Source organism: Haematobia irritans, chromosome 5, assembly GCF_050003625.1.
Source record: "Haematobia irritans isolate KBUSLIRL chromosome 5, ASM5000362v1, whole genome shotgun sequence".
NCBI lineage: Eukaryota > Metazoa > Arthropoda > Insecta > Diptera > Muscidae > Haematobia > Haematobia irritans.
The window spans coordinates 11,153,359-11,176,811 of record NC_134401.1 but is presented as its reverse complement, the minus strand read 5'-3'; the positions used below and the strand labels follow the sequence as shown (position 1 = coordinate 11,176,811).

The following is a 23,453-nucleotide window of genomic DNA, read 5'->3' as shown; positions in this document are numbered from 1 at the left end:
TCGAAAAATTTTGAAGCAAAGATTATAAACTTAATTTAATTAAAATTTCATTATTTTAAAGAAATTTGTCCTCAATATTTTACAAATTTCGTATCCTAAGATATAGGTTGCGTAAACCTTAAAATTGCGTAAAATTTTTTTCAATGTACATGTAACAATTTTTTGGTTATGCTGTTGAACTTTGCACATATTTACATATTGTTGCAAGACACTGCTATTTTTGGATATTTATTGATTTATTATAAAGAATATACCTGCATTTTGAATTTTTTGAATTGGAATTTATTGTTGTTGAATTTTTAAATATAAATGGTTTAAACAAAAGGAAAAGATATAAAAGGAAATTAGACCAAACTGAAGTTGTATGATTTCATGAGTATACATTAATGGAACAGTATTACCACAACCTCATTGCTTACTGAAATTACATGCAAAAAACAAAAAAAAAGTTTTACCTTATACAGAAGGAAAAGAAACCCATAAAGGTAAATGCTCAATTTTTTTTTTTCATTTCACATCATGAATCCCTATCATTGGAATTGTTTCTATTTATTTATTTCGTCACAATGAATTAAGACGTGAATTTAATTTTGTGTTAACACGTCATTTTAAGATTGGAACCCTTGAAAACAAGTTGAAGTCAACTGGAAGTCGAATTATTTTCTCCATGGGTTTGATTTCAAAAAAGTTATGCTAATATCAACAATATTGCAAAAGTTAATTATTGATACGTCCAATACCCTGCAACAGCAACAACAACAGTTAATTTGAGGCGAAATATTGTTCTATGAATGCATGTTGAGGATAAATTTGGAAGAGAGTTATAGAGTGAATGTATGAAACCAAATTTCAAAGAGAGACTGTTTACAAATGTTCATGTCTGAAATTTCTATTTGAAGAGAATTTATAGCTATCCACATCATTCTGATATCTAAACAATTCATTGGATGTTACATGAGTATTTCGGTATTCATAGAACTGTAAAGAAGGAGAAAGAAAACTCTGTAGACTTTCGAGCATCGACCTGTAAACTTAGCTTTCTCTTATCATAGTCTTTTTTAACAACAGACATCTGTTAGTTATTATTCTTTGCTCTATAGAAAGAGACTTTGTTAAGAGAGATAATTTACTCTTGATTGGAAACCTGTTCTCTTGGGTGTATCTCACAGATACACAACGAGAAGTATCTCATTTAATATTGGAATAAAGATAACACTACACAATCTAGATATTTTTTAAAAGTTTCTGTAATAAAAACTTATTTTTCTTTGGGTGTGAAACATACGAACAATTACTGAACTGAATTTAGGAATTTTATAATTGCTCTAGTGGAGCTAAAACTTGTTCATTTATTTCACCTGTTGCATATGAACTCTTCATTTGTTGAATGATAAAATTTGCATTATTCATATTACTCTGGTTTAAATACTTACTTCATTTGGGATATTTGTACTTGTGAAACTGAAGAAAGGGATTTGAATTGAATTTAAGAATTACTCTAGTGAATTTTAAACTTTGATTTTATTTCATTTGTCGCAAGTAAGAGTCTCAAAGAATACTTATTGAATTGCTCTAGTAAGCTGTCACACTTTCGGCTCTTAAATTTGTAAGAGTGTTCGAATATTTGCTGACTATATTCCATATCGATCCTGCTGAGACATGTCTTCACAAAAGTTTATTTTCTTTTCTGACCAATTGGTCACTTACTGTGCGAACTTTAATGCTTGCGATATATCTGAGCATACACATTCAAGCTTGCAAGTTGACTTGGAAGACTTAGAACGCCGATGGCACACTTTGACGCAAGTCTATGAAAGTGATATGACTACGCAGGAGGGGTTCACTAAGGAACAAAGGGAATCAATGCATTCAAAGTTCAATGAGTCTTGCAAATCTTACAAAATTTGCAAAACTGCTATTTTAGATTTAATCGGAATTGAGAAAAGGAGAATGGAAGAACAACGGCGTCCAAATACCATTCCTGAAAGTAGGCCTACGGATGACACGGGATTCTCAATAAAAGTTCCACCGTGTGATACGGAATTATTTAGTGGCGGTTACGATAAATGGCCCAGTTTTCGAGACATGTTCTCTGCTATTTATATTAAACATCCGAAACTTTCACCTGCACAAAAACTATTTCATTTGCGAGCCAAAACGCGAGGAGAGGCAAATCAAATTATAAAACAATTTGCGCTCACTGACGACAACTTCAATTTGGCGTGGGAGGCTCTACGCCAACGATATGAAAATAAACGTATATTGATTAATCATCAATTGAGGAAAATTTTTGAGGCTGAGCGTGTGGTTTCGGAAAAAGGGAAATCTTTACGCAACTTGCAATATACAATAAATAATTGTCTATCCGTTCTGAAAGCCTACAATATATCTATTCTTTCATGGGATCCTATTTTAGTTTTCTGGGTTTCATCACGGTTACCGGATGAAACATTAACAGCATGGGAAAATTCGCTTACTGACCATAAGGAATTACCATCGTGGAAACGGTTGGATGAGTTTATTTCGAAAAGGCTTGATATGTTAGAGTCAATCTCAGATATGAGAAAACCCTCGAGCACAACCAACATGCAACAGAAAACTCAAAGTTTTCATACTAAGACTGAAAGTAACTACAGACCTTGTAAAGTTTGCAAGCAAAATCATGCTTTGCGAACATGTTCTAAATTCAAATCCTGGACAACATTTCAAAGAAAGAAATTTGTAACTGAAAATAGCGTATGCGAAAATTGTCTCTCATATGGCCATACTACATCAGCATGTCAAAGCGATCATTTATGCCAAAAATGTCAACAGAAACATCATTCACTTTTGCATCCTGAAAGTCGAGGTAGACACCAACGCAATCTGTCGTCACAGGTTGCAACATTTCATGCTGACACCTCATCCGATGATCAGCCGACCACGTCGGCGAACGCTTACTCTGAACCCAGTTCCCACGTTCACTCAAACTTTGCTAGTTCTGATGAGGAGACTGTTCTACCGACTGCTTTGGTTGATATGGAACATTTAGGTACGGTTTTCACTATTCGAGTTTTTATAGATCAGGGATCCCAGGAATCGTTCATTTCCACTAGAATTGTTAATCGGTTCTCAATTCCGACCAAGAAATCTTTCACGAGGATATCTGGTCTTGGGGGAGCTGTTTTAGAAAATTCGACTAGAATATGCAATGTCACTTTGAAATCTCGGAAATCGAAATTTACGTTACACACTTCTGCTTTGGTCGTTTCAAACTTGAAAAATCTAATGCCATGTGCACCCACGTATATCTCGGATTGGTCCAACTTAGATCGACTCGATTTGGCTGACCCAAACTTTTTCAGGCCTGGTCCCATTGATATGTTGCTGGGAAGTGATGTTTTACCGACCATTATTAAACCGGGTATAGAGAAAAACTTAGCAGGAAGCCTCTTGGCTCAGAACTCGGAGTTTGGTTGGCTTATCAGTGGCCCTCCAAAGCGACGAACAATCACTTCTTTCGCTTCATGGGTTACGACAAAGGAAACATTGAACGAAGATGTTAGGAATTTTTGGGAGCTGGAGGAAATCCCAAAAATTAAACAACGTTCAGACACTGATATTTGGTGTGAAGATTTTTACCGCAAGACAACACGTCGTTTGCCGAATGGGAGATACAAAGTGAAACTTCCATTTCGTCATGATCTCCCGGCCGAAGTGGCTCTTGGATCTTCCAGACGATCCGCTATGGGACAATACTTACACATGGAGAAGAATTTACAGAAAACTCCAGAACTTTTTAATGAGTACTCAAATGTCTTATCTGAATATATTGAACTTGATCATATGGAACAAACTGTATCAACTGAGCTCTGTCAAAATTCACGATACCAATCCTTTTATCTACCGCATCATGCCATAGTGAAGCCGGAGCGTACTTCGACTAAGGTTCGAGTGGTATTTAATGCTTCAAAGAAAACATCTACTGGATTTTCTTTGAACGACATTTTGCACACTGGGCCTATCTTGCAAAACGATCTAATGAACATTATACTGCGTTGGCGTTTCTTTAGATATGTTTTCAACGGCGATATTCAAAAAATGTATCGTCAAATTTATGTACATGAAGACGATCGTCAATTCCAGCGAATTCTATTCAGAAATTCTGAAACTAATTTCATACGAGATTATGCCTTAAAAACTGTGACATTTGGAGTAAACTGTGCTCCATATTTAGCCATCCGCACACTGTTACAACTTAGTGAAGATGGAAAATCCACTCATCCAACTGCGTCATCCATTTTGCAGAACCAAATATACGTTGATGATGTTCTTTCTGGGGGACATTCTTTGCCTGAAGCGAAATATTACTTAACTCAACTTGTTGATCTACTTGACTCCGCGGGATTTCCTCTGAAAAAGCTTACAGCAAATCATACTGACATTTTGGAAAATTTGCCCCCCGAAGATCTTCTAAATGAAGATTTCTTGAAACTGGAGAATACAAGTGAAGCGAAGACATTAGGCATTCGATGGAATGCAATGAATGACTTGTTTTATTATAAAGTTTCGGTTATTACTGTTCCGACTCCTCCTTTGACAAAAAGGAAAATACTGTCCATTATTGCCAAGATATTTGATCCCGCTGGCTGGTTAGCTCCGATTATAATTATGGCTAAAATCCTTTTGCAACAACTGTGGATTGACGGCACTGAATGGGATGAGGAAGTCAAACCTCATTCACTTGAGAAATGGAACCAATTTATTTTGAACTTTCCTGATATTGAACTCATTAAGATCCCCCGCTGGATTCACTACTCCCCCGAAAAACGGGTCCAAATCCACGGCTTTTGCGATGCTTCGGAGAAAGCATATTGTGCTTGCATATATGTTTGCACCATTTCCTCGGAAAATACTCGAACTTCGCATTTACTCGCATCAAAAAGCAAAGTGGCTCCCTTGAAAACGTTGAGTGTGCCTAGATTAGAACTCTGTAGCGCAGCGCTGTTGTCGAGATTATTGAAAACTGTTTCTCAAAACTTGACTTTCTCAATAACTGATATATATTTATGGTCTGATTCTACGATTACCTTGGCTTGGCTAGACAAGCCACCATACAATTGGAAAACCTTTGTAGCCAACAAAGTTTCAGAAATATTGGAAAATGTGGGAAACGTCACGTGGAGACATGTTCCAACGACAGATAATCCCGCCGATATCGGTACTCGTGGGTGTACCGCATCGGAACTTAGCACTAACTTGCTTTGGTGGCACGGGCCGAAATGGCTTTTAAAATCTGATGAATTCTGGCCAAAATCCATTACATTCAAGGAACCTGATCTAGATCGAAAAGTATGCACTTTCCACACTGACATGCAAACTGAGGATATATTAGATCGTTTTTCTTCTTTCGATCGAGCTCTACGAGTATTATGTTACATTTATCGATTCATAAGAAAATGTAAGAATCAAACTTTGCCGAACATACAAAATAACTTTATCACTAAGGAAGAAGTAATGATTGTCAAATTCAATTTAATACGTTCGGCGCAAAAAATGTACTATCCATCTGAATATCAAGCACTTGAGAGCAACATGCCCATTAATTCAAAAAGTAAATTGCTAACGCTAAACCCAAAACTTGATGAGTACAAACTGCTACGAGTAAATGGTCGATTGGCGAATGCTGATCTTAGTTACAACGAGCGACATCCAATAATATTGCCTGAGAAATCACGTTTCTGTAAGCTATTTATTGAATTCACTCATAAGATGCTGCTCCACTCTGAACACCAAGTCATGTTGCGTGCAATTCGCCAGGAATTTTATGTGGTCCGCTTAAAAAGTTCCATAAGACAGTGTATAAGAAACTGTCACACCTGTGCGATTTATAAACACCGTATTCGTACCCAGATAATGTCGTCCCTGCCAACTGAAAGATGTACTTTTTCCTTGCCATTTACATATACTGGAGTGGACTTTGCGGGACCATTTGATTTGAAAACATCTAGACTTCGGAACGCAAAGCTGCACAAAGGATACGCTGCAATTTTTGTATGTATGTCAACTCGTGCTGTTCACTTAGAGGTTTGTTCGGAACTGACAAGTGAGGCTTTTTTGTCTACTTTCACTCGATTTGTAGGAAGGCGCGGATTCCCTAATAAAGTTTATTCTGATAACGGAACGAATTTTGTTGGTGCTAGTAGGGTACTGAAAACTGAATATGAGAATTTTTTGAGAAATGTCCAAGTATCTGTTTCTGAAAAATATAGTACACATGGGTTTTCGTGGCAATTTATTCCGCCTCACGCCCCACATATGGGAGGATTGTGGGAGGCTGCTGTGAAGAGCATGAAAACTCACTTACGAAAAGTGGCTTCCAATATTAAATTCACTTTTGAGGAATTTTCCACTTTGTTGATTCGGATAGAAAGCATTTTGAATTCTAGACCCCTTTCACCAATCAGCGAAGACCCCAATGAACTGATTCCACTGAATCCTGGTCACCTTTTGAGGGGAGCTCCTCTTATTGCAGTTCCTGAAGAATACTCTGATAACTTGACACTTATGAATCGCTGGAAACGACTAAAGACACTACAAATACAATTTGCGAAAAGGTGGAAGACAGAGTACATTTGTGAATTGCAGAAACGACACAAATGGAAATCCACCCAACTGAATTTGAAAGTCGATGACTTTGTAATAGTAAAGGAAGATAATCTTCCACCTAATGAATGGTGTCTTGGTAGAGTTACAAAGGTTTTCAGAGGTAGTGATTCTAATGTTCGTGTCGCTGAAATTCGGACACAAAACGGAACACTGATTCGCCCATTAGTAAAACTCTGTATATTACCAAATGCTTAGAAATTACATTTCCAACCGTTCACAACTTAATAAATTTACGTTTACAGCTCACTATCTAGCCTTCCAAAATGCCGCATTTGTTTCAAGAGGCATACATTGAAAAACTGCCAAGCTTTTTATAACATGGATGTTACAAAACGAAGACAAGAAGTGAAAGAAAAGCGATTTTGCTTCAAATGCCTGTGTTCATCTCATACCCGTGAGTGGTGTAGATCTCGCAAAACTTGCATTGTGTGTAACAATAATCATCATACACTATTGCACGTCGATGACCACAACAAGCCTCGCCGTTCTCACCAAACTAATAATTCCAGCTCGTCACAAAGCTCTCACCGCCAAACTGAAAATTGCAGTCGCCCTAATTCAACATGTTCATCGACTAGAGCTAATCAGCCACGTCATCACGTTACCGGCAAAAACCAAGGTTCACTGCGTACTCCTCCATTGGTACACGAACGACTGAGTCGGAAAAGGAAAATTCACGTTTTCCTCCCCACCGCTTTAGCAAGGCTTCTCACACCTGATGGTCCTGTAAAAGTGAGATTACTGTTGAATTCAGCTGGCCTACGAACTTATGTTCTCAAATCTATGGTACAACGTTATCATCTACCAACAACGCGGAAAAACGAAGACGAATTCTGCACACTCAGCCTGCAATCGTTCTACGACTCAGCAGTAAAGATTCAGATCACGGGAGTGGTTCAACGTCGATTTGAGGTAGAAATACCAGAGACCACGGAGGACAAAAAACTGCAATCAATTTACAATCATATAGTGGACTTAGCTGACCCTCATTTCTTCAACCCGGTTAATATTGAAGTGGTTATTGGAAATGATCAGCTTTCTAAGATTCTATTGGCGGGCCTTATCCAAACATCCACCTCTATGCCTATTGCTCAAAGTTCAGTTTTTGGTTGGGTTATATCTGGTGCTTGTAATTATTAACTTGCAACGCTGCAAAGGGGGCGGAATGTTGAACTGCGTTCCACAAAATCTATATAAATTTCTTTAAATCTTTCAAATGAAGTAATTTATGTGAATTATAATCCAATATCACGAATTTGTATTATCATAACATAGTGAATTATTCGAATATATTATAAGTAATTCTTCTAAATTAGGCTATATCTATATGGCAACTATCTATCCATGAACTTATCGATAAATATTTCTCAAATATAATATGTTCTCCATATTTGAATTGTTGTTCTAATAGATAAATCAATTTCACTCAAATAATCATAACGCCTGCGTGCGAACCATTTTACTTCACTAGTGCATTACAATCTGAAGCGGTAAGAAGCTATCCCCTGTCAATAAACTGCATTAAACTGAATCTGGATTACTTTTTTTCTTCTACTTGCATATAATATAACTGCATAAACTCTTGCGGAGATATACATTAACACCATACAGTCCACTTATAGAATCCCGCAATTGTTCATACGTTTTTGCCACGCTCTGTAAACACCTGAAAGAAAGTGAAAAAGAAAGGGAGAAAAGTTGCAAGAAATTTTATTAAGAAAGTATGTATATGAAAGGCAATGTGTTGGAGAGGTGGTAAAGTTGGCAAACGAGGGTGGTAAACATAAGTGGGGAAGTTATTAAAGGATCAAGTGAATATTGTTTCAACCAAAAATTACAAAAAAAGAAGCCATAGATATGAAGGATAATTAAGATTTTTTATGAACCCAATTTTTCACAAAGGAAAGCCGGCCAAATATTTAAGGATTTACAGTAACACAATATCGCCAAAATGTTCCCAATTAATTTAATTGATTCAAATAATTTCTTAATTTCGTGAGTGAAGACAAAAACTAATTTTCTTTGTGGTTCTTTTTTCGGTTCCCTTGTTGGATCTCATAGAGTTCTCTTTATGTAAATAAGTTCATTTCCTTCATTGGATCTCAAAAAGTCTCACTACATTCCCTCTATCTCTCTCTCTCTCTCTCCTTTTAAAACATCTCCAATAAATTTTAAATTGGATCTCTAAAAGTCTCACTACATTCGCCCCTCTCTCTCACTCTTCTTTTAAAACCTCTCCAATATATTTCAAATTCCAAATAAGTGTATGTGGTTAATCCTGAACTGTAAAAAATCCGAAGAAATTTAGTTAGAGCAAATTGTCGATGAGCACATGGGATAAAGTTAAAGAACATATTAAAAAGAAACAAGTATATACGGCCGTAAGTTCGGCCAGGCCGAATCTTATGTACCCTCCACCATGGATTGCGTAGAAGCTTCTACGAAAGACTGTCATCCACAATCGAATTACTTTGGTTGTGGTATCTTAAAACTTCTTAACATCGTTTTCTAAATTGTGAGTTAGTCCATACGTGGTATATATTAGACAAAAAAGTTATGTATAGGTAAGTACAAATAATAACGAATCGATTTGGACTTTTTCACGGTACGTAGAGAGCCAGAATTGAAATATGGGGGTCGCTTATATGGGTGCTATATAAAATTATGAACTAGATATGTACCAATTTTTGTGTGATTGGGGATCGATTTATCTGAGGACTATATATCTATGGGCCCATATGGACCTAGTTAGGTATGGTTGTTAACGGCCATATACTAGCACAATGTACCAAATTTCAACTGACTCGGATGAAATTTGCTCCTCCAAGAGGCTCCAAAACTAAATCTCGGGATCGGTTTATATGGGGGCTATATATGATTATGGACTGATATGGACCACTTTTAGCTTGGTTGTTAAATATCATATACTACCACCACGTACCAAATTTCAACCAGATCGGATAAAGTTTGCTTCTCCATAAGGCACCGGAGGTCAAATCTGGGGATCGGTTTATATGGGGGCTATATATAATCATGGACTGATATGAACCAATTCCTGCATTGTTGTTGGATACTAACTTCAGGTACCAAATTTCAACCGAATCGGATGAATTTGGCTCTTCCAAGAGGCTCCGGAGGTCAAATCAGGGGATCGGTTTATATAGGGCCTATATATAATTATAGACCGATTTCGACCAATTTTTGCATGGGTGTTTGAGGCCATATATTAATATTATATGGGAGCTATATATAATTATGGACCGATGTGGACCAATTTTTGCATAGTTCTTAGAGACCACAAACTAACACCATGTACCAAATTTCAGCCGGATCGGATGAAATTTGCTTCACTTAGAGGCCTCGCAAGCCAAATCGGGGGATCGGTTTATATGGGGGCTATATATAATTATGGACCGATGTGGACCAATTTTTGCATAATTATGGACCGATGTGGACCAATTTTTGCATAGTTCTTAGAGACCACAAACTAACACCATGTACCAAATTTCAGCCGGATCGGATGAAATTTGCTTCTCTTAGAGGCTCCGCAAGCCAAATCGGGGGATCGGTTTATATGGGGGCTATATATAATTATGGACCGATGTGAACCAATTTTTTTATGGTTGTTAAAGACCATATACTAACACCATGTACCGAATTTCAGCCGGATCGGATGAAATTTGCTTCTCTTAGAGGCCTCGAAAGCCAAATTTGGGGGTCCGTTTATATGGGGGCTATACGTAAAAGTGGACCGATATGACCCATTTGCAATACCATCCGACCTACATCAATAACAACTACTTGTGCCAAGTTTCAAGTCGATAGCTTGTTTCGTTCGGAAGTTAGCGTGATTTCAACAGACGGATGGACAAGCTCAGATCGACTCAGAATTTCACCACGACCCAGAATATATATACTTTATGGGGTCTTAGAGCAATATTTCGATGTGTTACAAACGGAATGACAAAGTTAATATACCCCCCATCCTATGGTGGAGGGTATAAAAAGGTATCATTGATAATTGACCTATTTTAAGAATCCATCCTTATTATTCTCCATAAGATGTAGCCTTATATATATCTAAGGATTTCTCCCTTTTACTTCATTTGGGCTCTAAAAACTGCTTGCAATACTCCACTATATCACTCTTCGCTCTCTTTAAAATTCGCTCTCTCTCTCTGGTCAAAGATAATTGAGTTTTTTATTAGCATAACTTCATACTTTTCCATAGGGTGAAGCCTTGTACATCTAAGGATTTTTTTCAGGTTCCTTCGTTTGAACTCTAAAAGCTCTTTGCAATACCTCCACCTACCACTCTTCACTTTTAAAATCCACTCTCTTTCTGTGATTCTCTCATTCTATCTCCTCAATCACAATGGACTGCCACTTTAACCTAAGCTAACCTACCTCCTCAATAAGATATGTTATACCCAGGGGGCACTCTTCTTAGCAAATGTCTTTCTACTTTTCGCGGTTCAGTATTCAGCACGTAAATTTTATGGAGTAGAAAAACATTTTGTGGAAAGTAGAAAAATATTTTGATAAGAAGAGTACGTGTTACTATGATTTGTATGAACCGAATTCACCATGCCCCATGGTGATAGATTTTATTAATAAAATTGTTTCCTGTTATCAAATGAAAGTTATTTACACGCTCTTTCTCTATCTCTCGCTCTATCTATACATTCCTCTATTTTTCCCTACATCTCCCTTCATGTAAAACCGGTCATTGTATTTTCTTCACTAGATCTCTAACAAGTCTCTCTGGATACCTATCTCCCACTCTCTCTCTATCTTTGCTTATAAAATCTCCACTATATTTCAAATTTGATCAATCATGAACTGTAAAAATTAGGAAGAAATTTTGCTACAGGATATCGTAAAAGAGAAAAGGCTATAGTGGTCGAAGTGGTAGGCGAAGGAACACGGAAATTGGTAGGAAATTACTGCATAAAGGAAGAAGTCGATAGAATTTGATTTAAACCTGATGTTCCCACTATGTTTACTTATTGAACCTGTAAACACTCCCTCACTCTCTATTTTCCTTACAATATTTCATTCGAAGTGGGATTATTTCGACAATCTCAATGAAGATCATGTGGTCAATCCTTAACAGTAGAACGAAATTTTTCTAAGAAAAAAAGTCAATTAATGGCATTGGATTATAGTGATCGAAAAGGGTGTAAACGAAGAGAGTAAACTATAGCCAGAGATCGAGAGAATTTGGTTTAAATCGGATTTAGTAAATATTAGAGAGAGAAAGAGAGTGAGAATAAGCAGCATATAAAATTGAGATTTTTCATTTGCCGAATGGTGCACTCGTGACAGAAAAAAATGTTGTATATATTAGAGGTCTGCATCGAATAACTTTTCACTACATGTATGCAATTCGCTGTCGAATATAGTACATACACTGTCTTTCTCTCAGAGCGCAAGTAATGAAGTGAAGAGAACACTTGCTTGTCAAATACCACCAAATACTTATCCGAAACAATATGTGTTCCGAAAAAAAGGAACAATAAAAATGTAAGTACTTGAGAAAAAGTACAACATGGATTCTCTTCACTTCACGTGGTACCACAAGTATTTCTCAGTTATGTGCGAAGCAAACTTTCCATTATTATTAATCATAGATATGTATGTATTTCACATATTTCATATATTTATGTATGTCACACACTTACCTTAACGTTTGCTGTTCTTTATAACAAACCAAAACATATATTATGGAGAGTAACTGTTTTTTTGTATTTCTGAAACTGCACGTGGTACATGGAGTACTCTATGAAGTTTTGTTCTCGCAACATATTTGACGTGATCACTATGAGTACACTTCAATAAGAGAGAAAGAGGAATATGTGTTTGTTGGTAGTGAAGACATCAGAGTAGCAACAAGAAGTTACTCGTGGCTTTTGGTGTTCATCAAAATGTGTACCAATAGTTTTGCGACTCTCTCAAATAGATGTACTCATGTAGCAAGTACACGTGTACTCTGCATGTACAAATGGAATGGTGCAGACCTCTAGTATATATCTAAGAATTTTTGTTGATTCCTTCTCCTCTCTGTATTTCCCTCCCTCTATCACTCTCTTACTATCACTCCACTATGTTTCTTCATTGGATCTATAAAAACTCTCAGTCTCTGTGTATTTCTCTTATTCCACGTCTACAATGTAAAAATTAAAATGAATTAAAATTTTTGACAATAGAAAAGAAAAATGCTCTTCTGTAGAAAATTAGTAATAATTAAAAAATAAGATTAAGAATTCCAAACACAACATCAGGAGAGCGGTTGTCGTCTTCCAAATGTTCGACAAATGAAAACCAGTGGTAAAAAATTCAAATCAATTACCAAACAATCGATTATGTTTTTGCGAAACTTGGAAGATTAAGTAAGTACGGAAAATTGATCGGAAATATGGAATAGTTGTCTCGATAAAATCGCTAGGATGTAATCGATTTGGTAATTACGTTTTTTACCACTGGGTTATTAGCGAGAATGTACTTCCAAATACTCAAGTTAAATTTGGTTTATATATGGGATATATTATCGAAATCAGTCCAAATAAACACTGATGAGGAGTAAAATTTTAGGCCCTAGTTCCCATGAAATGATTCCAAAATTTTAGAAAAATATCTTGGCCAAGCAGAGTAAAATTATAAACTAGCGCCTGGGCCCACAAAAAAATGTGTTTTTAATCCTAATGACCTTATTGGATTTTTAATAATAAAAACAATTTAATGTAAAACTGTTTTATTATACTGAACTGATTTCTGAAAAATCCCAAATTTATAAAAATTCCCTCGAAAAAATTTCGTCCCCATCCAGGAAAAATTCTCAATATTGGCAAAACTGGTTATATTGGTCTTTCTCTCTCTCTCATCCCATTTCTCTCTCTCTTACACGATTGTCACAGTTGTAGAAACTAAATTTGGACAAAATTTTCTATAGAAATAAAATTTTGCATAGAAATAAAATTTTAACAAAATTGTCTATAGAAATAAAATTTTGACAAAATTTTCAAAAAAAATAAAATTTTGACAAAATTTTTAAAAGAAACTAAATTTTGACAAAATTTTTAAAAGAAACTACATTTCGACAAAATTTTCTACTGAAATACAATTTTGACAACATTTTCTATAGAACTACAATTTTTACAAAATTTTCTATAGAACAACAATTTTTACAAAATTTTCTATAGAAATAAAATTTTGACACTATTTTCTATAGAAATAGTATTTTTCCGAAACTTTTCTATCGAAATAAAATTTTGACAACATTTTCTATAGAAATAAAATGTTGACAGAATATTCTATAAAATTTAATTTTGACAAAATTTTCTTTAGAAATAATATTTTGGCAAAATTTTCTATAGGAATAAAATTTTGCGAAATAAGATTTTTTTGTTTGGTAGTTCTTTGGTGAATTTTCTCGAAATTTTGGTATATAATTTTTAGCTCGGGTGGCAACCGTGCTCTTTTCCCTTATATCATCTTTGCGAATCCCTCTAAGCCCTAACATAAAATGACCTTTTCACCAAATCCCAATAAAGTTTTTGTGGTTAATCCTTTAGTGTATATACTGTGTTTTTATTATCATTTTTTTTTCTTCTTGCTAATTTTTCATTTGCACTTTCCCTACGAAGCTAATAACTTAATTCACTTCTTTTTTCCACCCCAATGACTTGGCCAAGAAAAGGGCAAAGTCACCACAAAATAAAATTGCAAAACAATGAGGAAAAACAGAAAATAGCAACAACAATAAAAAAATACTAACTAATAATAAATTGTCTTAACTGAAAACGGATGTTTTAATTTTTCAAGAAAATGAACTGGAACAGTCTGCCAAAAATATCTCTGGCACAATTGCTTCACGCTCACTTACAAGCCAAATAGAATGTAATATAGCCAAAGACAAACACACACACTGACACTGACATACCCCATCAGCAATACTCTCATACTTATGCTCCAAGAGATATTTATCAATTTTGCCAAAGTAAAAGAAATGTTCGTCCTTTTTTTTGGCATGTTCATTTGTTTTGCAATCTCCTCTCTTCAAATACGGAGTCCCCCAATCCATTTAAAATTAAGATGATGCATTGTAGGAGTAGGGCATGTAGCGATGAAAGTCGAAATTTTCTTTCCTTAGAAAACCTCTATATTCTTACATATCCTGCTTTTTTTTGTTTGTGCCCCAGAAGGAAGTTTCTTAAAATCAATGAGTTGATAAGTTGCCTTTGGGGTTAGAAAAAATGCAGCTGGAGTTAAAGCAACAAGGCAAGCTAGTATGGCATCTAGCTATGGTATTAGCTTTAAGTCTTACATTCCTTTAGTTTATATAGCACAATGTTCGAGTTTATATCTGTGTGAAGGAAGAATTTACCCTTGTCTGTTGTGCTAGCTTCCTTTTTAATAAAGAAATACATTTTCAATTCATTGAGCTGCAAGTTATTTATTTAAACTCATTTGTTGATGTCAATAACATAAGATCTAAAATATTTGCAAGAGCAAGTGAGAGAGAGAGGTTAGCAGAGACTATATCCAATTTGTGTGTGTGTGTGACGAGTGTCTAAACTAAACGCAGCTTTGTTTTATCAAACCTTCTGGCAGCCATCATCGAAGACATTGTAGAAACTTATAACCATGATGATATGGATTGAAGATGATGATGACTATGTTTGGAAAAAAGACATTGCTCATATTAATGGACGGACAGCGTAACAGATGAAAAGAAATTTGATAATAAAAAAATGTAGAATGTTGCTAGTGGCTCAAAGCACAAATATCCTCTTCCAAGTATATGATTGATATAAAAATATTAAAAACAAAATAATGGAAGAGCATCCTATATCTATAGAAAATTAAGTCAACATTTCATTTTTATAGAAAATAATGTCAAAATTTTAGTTCTATGCAAAATTTTGTCAAAATTTTATTTCTATAGACAATTTTGTCAAAAATTTTATTTCTATAGAAAATTTTTGTCAAACATTTTTATTTCTATAGAAAATTTTGTCAAAATTTTATTTCTATAGAAAATTTTGTCAAAACTTTATTTCTATAGACAATTTTGTTCAAAAATTTATTTCTATAGACAATTTTGTCAAAATTTTATTTCTATAGAAAATTTTGTCAAAATTTTATTTCTATAGACAATTTTGTCAAAATTTTATTTGTATATAAAATTTTGTCAAAATTTTATTACTATAGAAAATTTTTTTTTAAATTTTATTCGAAAAAATTTTTCTCAAAATTTTAGTTTTTGTAGAAAATGTTATCAAAATATTATTTCTATAGAAAATTTTGTCAACATTTTATTTCTTTTTTTATTTCAGCTTAAAACCTTACATTGACTAAACTACAAGTGTAGCTTAACCAACAGAGGAAAATATAGACTGCAAGATGGTTGGATGGACGCACGTTCGGAATTACCACATTCCTCATCAGCATCCTCTACTTGCAGCAAAACTATCAACCAATTATCAGAATAAATTCAGGCAGTTCATTAAACCCCATAATATATATATATATATTATATATATATATATATATATATATATATATATATATATATATATATATATATATATATATATATATATATATATATATATATATATATATATATATATATATATATATATATATATATATATATATATATATATATATATATATATATATATATATACTATATATATATATATATATATAATTAATTTAATTCTATTTTATAGAAAATTTTGTCAAAAATTTTATTTCTATAGAAAATTTCTTCACATTTTATTTGTGTAGGAAATTTCATCACAATTTTGATTCTATAGATTTTTTTTTCAAAATTTTATATTTAAAGAACATTTTGTCAAAAATTTTATTTCTATAGATATAAAAAATATATATAAAATCTTATTTCTACAGAAAAATTTCTCAAAATTTTATTTTTACAGAAAATTTTGTCAAAATTATATTTCTATGCAAAAATTTGTCAAAAATTATATATCTATAGAAAATTTTAACAAATTTTATTACTATAAAAATTCTGTAAAAATTTTATTTCTATAGACAATTTTATAAAAATTTTATTTCTATAGACAATTTTATCAAAATTTTATTTCTATAGAAATTTTTTTCAAAAATTTTATTTCTTTAAAAAATGCTTACTAAAATTGTTTTCTATAAAAAATTTTATTTCTGTAGAAAATTTTGTCAAAATTTTATTTCTGTAGAAAATTTTGTCAAAATTTTATTTCTATAGGAAATTTTGTCAAAATTTTATTTCTATAGCAAATTGTGTCAAAAGTTTATTACTATAGAAAATTTTCCCAAATTTTTTTTTCTTTAGAAAATTTTCCCAAATTTTTTTTTCTTTAGAAAATTTTATCAAAATTTTATTTCTATTAAAAATTCTGTCAAAATTTAATTTCTATAGAAAATTTTGTCAAAATTTTATTTCTAAATATATATTTTTTAATTCTGTTTTTATAGAAAATTGTGTCAACATTTTATTTCCAAAAAAAATTTTGTCAAAAATTTTATTTCTATAGAAAATTTTGTCCAAAATTGTATTTCTTTAGAAAATTTTTTCAAAAATTGTATTTCTGTAGAAAATGTTGTCACAATTTTACTTCTATAGGAAATTGTGTCAAAATTCTATTCTTATGGAAATTTTTTGTAAAATTTTATTTCTACAGAAAATTTTCTCAAAATTTTATTTTTATAGAACATTTTGTCAAAATTTTATTTTTATAGAAAATAATTTTAGTTCTATGCAAAATTTTCTCAAAATTTTATTTCTATAGAAAATTTTGTCAAAATTCTATTCTTATGAAAAATTTTTGTAAAATCTTATTTCTACAGAAAATTTTCTCAAAATTCTATTTTTATAGAAAATAATGGTAACATTTTAGTTCGATGCAAAATTTTGTCAAAATTTTACTTCTATAGAAAATTTTATTTCTATAGGCAGTTTTGTCAAAAATTTTATTTCTATAGAAAATTTTGTCAAAATTATATTTCTATTTAAAATTTCATCAAAATTTTATTTCTATAAAAAATTCTGTCAAACTGTTATTTCTGTAGACAATTTTGTCAAAATTTTATTTCTATAGAATATTTTGTCAAAATTTTATTTCTATAGAAATTTTGTTAAAATTTTATTTCTATAGAAATTTTGTTAAAATTTTATTAATTTTGTTTGTTATTGTTGTTTTTGATTTCAGCTTAAAACCCTGCATTGAGTAAACTACAAGTGTAGCTTAACCAATAGAGGAAAAGTATGCTTATGAAATTTATTTTGGCAAAGCCCTATAGACTGCAAGATGGTTGGATGTACAGCTGTTTCGGAATTACCACATTCCTCATCAGCATCCTCTACTTGCAGCAAGACTATCAACCAATTATCAGAATAAATTCGGGTAATTCACTCAACCCAAAGTGAACTACACTTGAACCTTCCGAAAAAAGGTTTGATAGTCGGCTATAGAATAGAAAATTTTGTAGAACATTTTGTCAAAATTTTATTTGCATAGAAAATTTTGTCAAAAATTTTATTTCTATAGAAAATTGTGTCAAAAATTTTATTTCTATAGAAAATTGTGTCAAAATTTTATTACTATAGAAAATGTTATCAACATTTTATTTCTATAAAAAATTCTGTCAAAATTTTATTTCTATAAAAAATTTTGTCAAAAATTTTATTTCTATATAGGTTAGTTGGTAGCCCTATCTATGTATCAGGCTCACTTAGACTATTCAGTCCATTGTGATACCAAATTAGTGAACTTCTCTCTTATCACTGAGTGCTGCCCGATTCCATGTTAAGCTCAATGACAAGGGACCTCCTTTTTATAGCCGATTCCGAACAGCGTTCCACATTGCAGTGAAATCACTTAGAGAAGTTTTTAAACCCTCAGATATGTCACCAGCATTACTGAGGTGGGATAATCCACCGCTGAAAAACTTTTTGGTGTTCGGTCGAAGCAGGAATCGAACCCACGACCTTGTGTATGCCAGGCGGGCATGCTAACCATTGCACCAAAGTGGCTCCGTATATAAAATTGTGTCAAAATTTTATTACTATAGAAAATTTTCTCAAAATTTTAGTTTTGGTAGAAAATATTATCAAAATTTAATTTCTATAGAAAATTTTGTCAAAATTTAACTTCTATAGAAAAATTTGACAAAATTTTATTTCTGTAGAAAAATTTTTCAAAATTTTATTTTTATAGAAAATTTTGTCAAAATTTTATTCTTATGGAAAATTTTTGTAAAATCTTATTTCTACAGAAAATTTTGTCAAAACTTTTTTTCTATAAAAAATTTTGTCAAAATTCTATTCTTATGGAAAACTTTTGTAAAATCTTATTTCTATAGAACATTTTGTCAAAATTTTATTTCTATATAATTTTTTTAATTCTATTTTTATAGAAAATTGTGTCAACATTTTATTTCCATAGAAAGTTGTGTCAAAATTTTATTTCTATTGAAAATTTTGACAAAATTTGTATTTCAATCGAAAAATTTTTTCAAAATTTTATTTCTATAGAAAATTTTCGCAAAATTTTATTTCGATAGGAAATTTTGTCAAAATTCTATTCTTATGGAATATTTTTGTAAAATCTTATTTCTATAGAAAGTTTTGTCAAAGTGTTCTTTCTATATATTTTTTTTTAATTCTACTTTCTTAAAAAAATGTGTCAACATTTTATTTCCATAGAAAATGTTGTCAAAAATTTTGTTTCTATATAAAATTTTGTCACAATTTTATTTCTATAAAAAAATGTGTCATGATTTTATTTTTATAGAGAATTTTATCAAAAATTCTATTTCTATAGAAAAATGTGTCAAATTTTCTTTCTGTAGAAAATTTTGTCAAAAATTTTATTTCTATATAAAATGTTGTCACAATTTTATTTCTATAGAAAATTGTGTCAAAATTTTATTTTTATAGAAAATTTTCTCAAAATTTTATTTCTATGGACAATTTTTGATTCGGATCCAAAAAGAATTTTTATTTGCATAAATGGGGGACATTTAAATAAAACTAGGATGCCACAAAAAGAATTGAAACTGTCAGCGAGGACTTCTCTCCCCCACAGAAAAAAATTTTCTGATACACAACTTCATCCACAAAGCCATATAAGCTATAAAATGGTAGCCTCTTCCCTACATGGTCCATTTCAATTTCAGTTAGTTAAATTCCCTAAACAAATATTATCCACTCGATGGCATATGCTCAATATTAAACGACATTTTTTATTTTTTTTTTTTCTCGTTTTTGCAAAACCATATTCATCCCCATGGGAACCAATCATTCATATCTCGACTAGAGCCTTAAGCAAAATCTAAATTATCTAATTTTCTCTGGTTAAAAAAAGGAATATAAACATAAAAGTAATATGGTCAAAATAAGAAGTCTTTTTCTTGGGTTGAAAGAAAAATATTTCAAAAATGTCCATCATCTATTTAAGAAAATTTATTTTCTTTATCCCATAGCTATCCAAAGAGAAAACAAAACCCAAGAGAAGAAGAAAAAAAAAGCAAAACGGATCAGAAGACAAAATAAAATTGTTTGAAAATTACTACAAATTCTTCTTTTTTATTGGCATCGTATGTGTGTAATTTCGAAAATGAGTTGCAATTTTGCCACAGTTGACTTTTTCGTCCATTTACCTTTATTGGCTAACTTCCCTTGGGTTTTGCTCTGCCATCACTTTATTTCCTTTAAGCTAAATAACACAGCTTTAAAAGTTGTTCAAATTTTCAGCTATCGAAGATAGATAACCACCATTGGCTTTTGCTATCATCATTAAGAAATACACTGGCATGGAAGATAAAGTCCTCCTCTTAGTCATTTTGTCAAATGATTACTTCTCAACGCAGAGATTCTCAATACGTTACACAAAAGAAGATGGAAGATTGGATTGAGATTGGGTGGTAGATTTAACATTGGCAACATATGCTATTGATGGCAGTACTTAATCCATTTAATGACCCTAGAAAAGCAATGCAACATGTTGGCAACACTAATAATCAAACAGATACTTGAGAACACAAACAGACTTCAACACACACACACACATACATATACAAACTCATGTTAGCACTTTGAAATTTTTACTTTAATATAACCCAGGCACAAGTGCTCTCTTCTCTGTTAACTTGAGTTAATGATATTGAAGTCGATAAAAATAGCATCAGCAGCAGTAACAACAACAACAACACAACATCAATATTAATAATGGGATAAAAACAAAGAACTCTCACCCCACAACAACGGTAAAATGATTATCAACAGTAATAACAAAGAATGCTGCCTTATGATGGTGACAATGATGCCGAAGACTGTAGTTAAATACTTCACACAAGTCTTACAGGCCATTTAGAGGGAGATAGCGTAAATAAGAATTTGCTACATAAATGAGCATTGAGAGTGAAAGATATATGGAGGTAGAATTTGTTAGAGAGTGTGTTTGAAATTAGATTTCATTTGAAAATAATAACCAACGACATATAAAGAAAAAATATGAAATTATCAGGATCATAATAGAAGAGTAAACTAACGTAAAGTGAAACCTTTATAGATGGAAAATTCTGAAACACTAAAAACCAGAATTCGTATTATCACCATAACATCAATCTCTCATTAATGGGGACCTCTCTTACAGAATGGCTGATATGCAATACCATAAAGTTAAGAGATAATTTTTTCTATATAGAAATACGATTTTCTATAGAAATAAAATTTTGAGAAAATTTTCTACAGAATTAAATTTTGACAAAATTTTCCGTAGAAATAAAATTTTGACAAAGTTTTATATAGAAATAAAATTTTGACAAAATTTCCCGTAAAAATAAAATTTAGACAAAATTTTCTATAGAAATATGTTTTGACAAAATTTTCTATAGAAATAAAATTTTGAGAAAATTTTCTATAGAAATAAAGTTGTGGCAAAATTTTCTATAGAACTAAACATTTTGGCAAAATTTTCTAAAGAAATAAAATTTTGAGAAAATTGCATATAAAAAAAATCTTCCTAAGAAATAACATTTTGGAAACATTTTCTATAGCAAAAAAACTTTCTAAAGAAATAAAATTTTGAGAAAATTTTATATAGAAAAAAATCTTCCTATAGAAACAAAATTTTCCATAGAAATAAAATTTTGGAAACATTTTCTATAGAAATAAAATTTCGACAAAATTTTCGATAGAAATAAAATTTTAACAAATTTTTGTATGGAAATAAAATATTTACAAAGTTTTGTATGGAAATAAAATGTTTACAAAATTTTCTATAGAAATAACATTATAACAAAAATTTCCAAAGAAATAAAATTTTGACAAAATTTTCCATAGAAATAAAATTTTGATAAAATTTTCCATAGACATAAAATTTTGAAAAAAAAAAAATTATATAAAAGTAAAATTTTGGCAAAGAAAATTTTCTATAAAAATAAAATTTTGAGAAGATTTCTACAGAAATAACATTTTTAGAAAATTTTCTATAGAAATAAAATTTTGGCAAAATGTTCTATTGGAATAAAATTTTGACAAAATTTTCTATAGAAATAAAATTGGCAAAATTTTCTATAGAAATAAAATTTTGACAAAATTTTCTATATAAATAAAATTTTGACAAAATTTTCTATATAAATAAAATTTTGACAAAATTTTCTATAGAAATAAAATTTTGAAAAAAATTTATATAAAAATAAAATTTTGGCAAGAAAGTTTTCTATAAAAATCAAATTTTGGGAAAATTTCTACAGAAATAATATTTTTAGAAAATTTTCTATAGAAATAAAATTTTGACAAAATGTTCTATTAGAATAAAATTTTGACAAAATTTTCTATAGAAATAAAATTGGCAAAATTTTCTATACAAAATAAATTGTGACAAAATTTTCTATAGAAATAAAATTTTGACAAAATTTTCTATAGAAATAAAATGTTGAAAAAATTTCCTACAAAAATAAAATTTTCACTAAATTCTCTACAGAAATAAAATTTTGACAAAATTTTCTATAGAAATAAAATTTTGATAAAATTTTCGATAGAAATAAAATTTAAAAAAAAAATATATAAAAATAAAATTTTGAGAAAATTTCTACAGAAATAATATTTTTAGAAAATTTTCTATAGTAATAAAATTTTGATAAAATGTTCTATTGGAATAAAATTTTGACAAAATTTTCTATAGAAATAAAATTTTGACAAAATTTTCCGTAGAAATAAAATTTTGACAAAATTTTCCGTAGAAATAAAATTTTGACAAAATTTTATATAGAAATAAAATTTTGAGAAAATTCTCTAAAGAAATAAAATTTTCACTAAATTCTCTAAAGAAATAAAATTTTGAAAAAATGTTCTATAGAAATAAAATTTTGATAAAATTTTCCATAGAAATAAAATTTTGAAAAAATTTATATAAAAATAAAATCTTGACAAAGAAAAATTTCTATAAAAATAAAATTTTGAGAAAATTTCTACAGAAATAATATTTTTAGAAAATTTTTATAGAAATAAAATGTTGACAAAATTTTCTATAGAAATAAAATTTTGACAAAATTTTCTATAAAAATAAAATTTTGAGAAAATTTCTACAGAAATAATGTTTTTAGAAAATTTTCTATAGAAATAAAATTTTTGATAAAATAACATTTTCTAAAGAAATAAAATTTTGAGAAAATTTTATATAGAAAAAAATCTTCGTATAGAAACAAAATTTTGACAAAATTTTCTATAGAAATAAAATTTTATTCGTTTTGTTTTGTTATTGTTGGTATATTCTTCAATCATTTTG

The 23,453-nt window shown here is 30.8% G+C and overlaps 1 protein-coding gene across 1 annotated transcript; it reads left to right on the top strand.

Moving 5' to 3' along the window:
- Positions 1 to 1,950: 1,950 nt before the first annotated feature.
- Positions 1,951 to 6,843, top strand: LOC142239509 (uncharacterized). The gene has a single exon (XM_075311300.1). It carries the CDS (start codon positions 1,951 to 1,953, stop codon positions 6,841 to 6,843), a length of 4,893 nt encoding a protein of 1,630 aa, XP_075167415.1.
- The last annotated feature ends 16,610 nt before the right edge of the window (positions 6,844 to 23,453 follow it).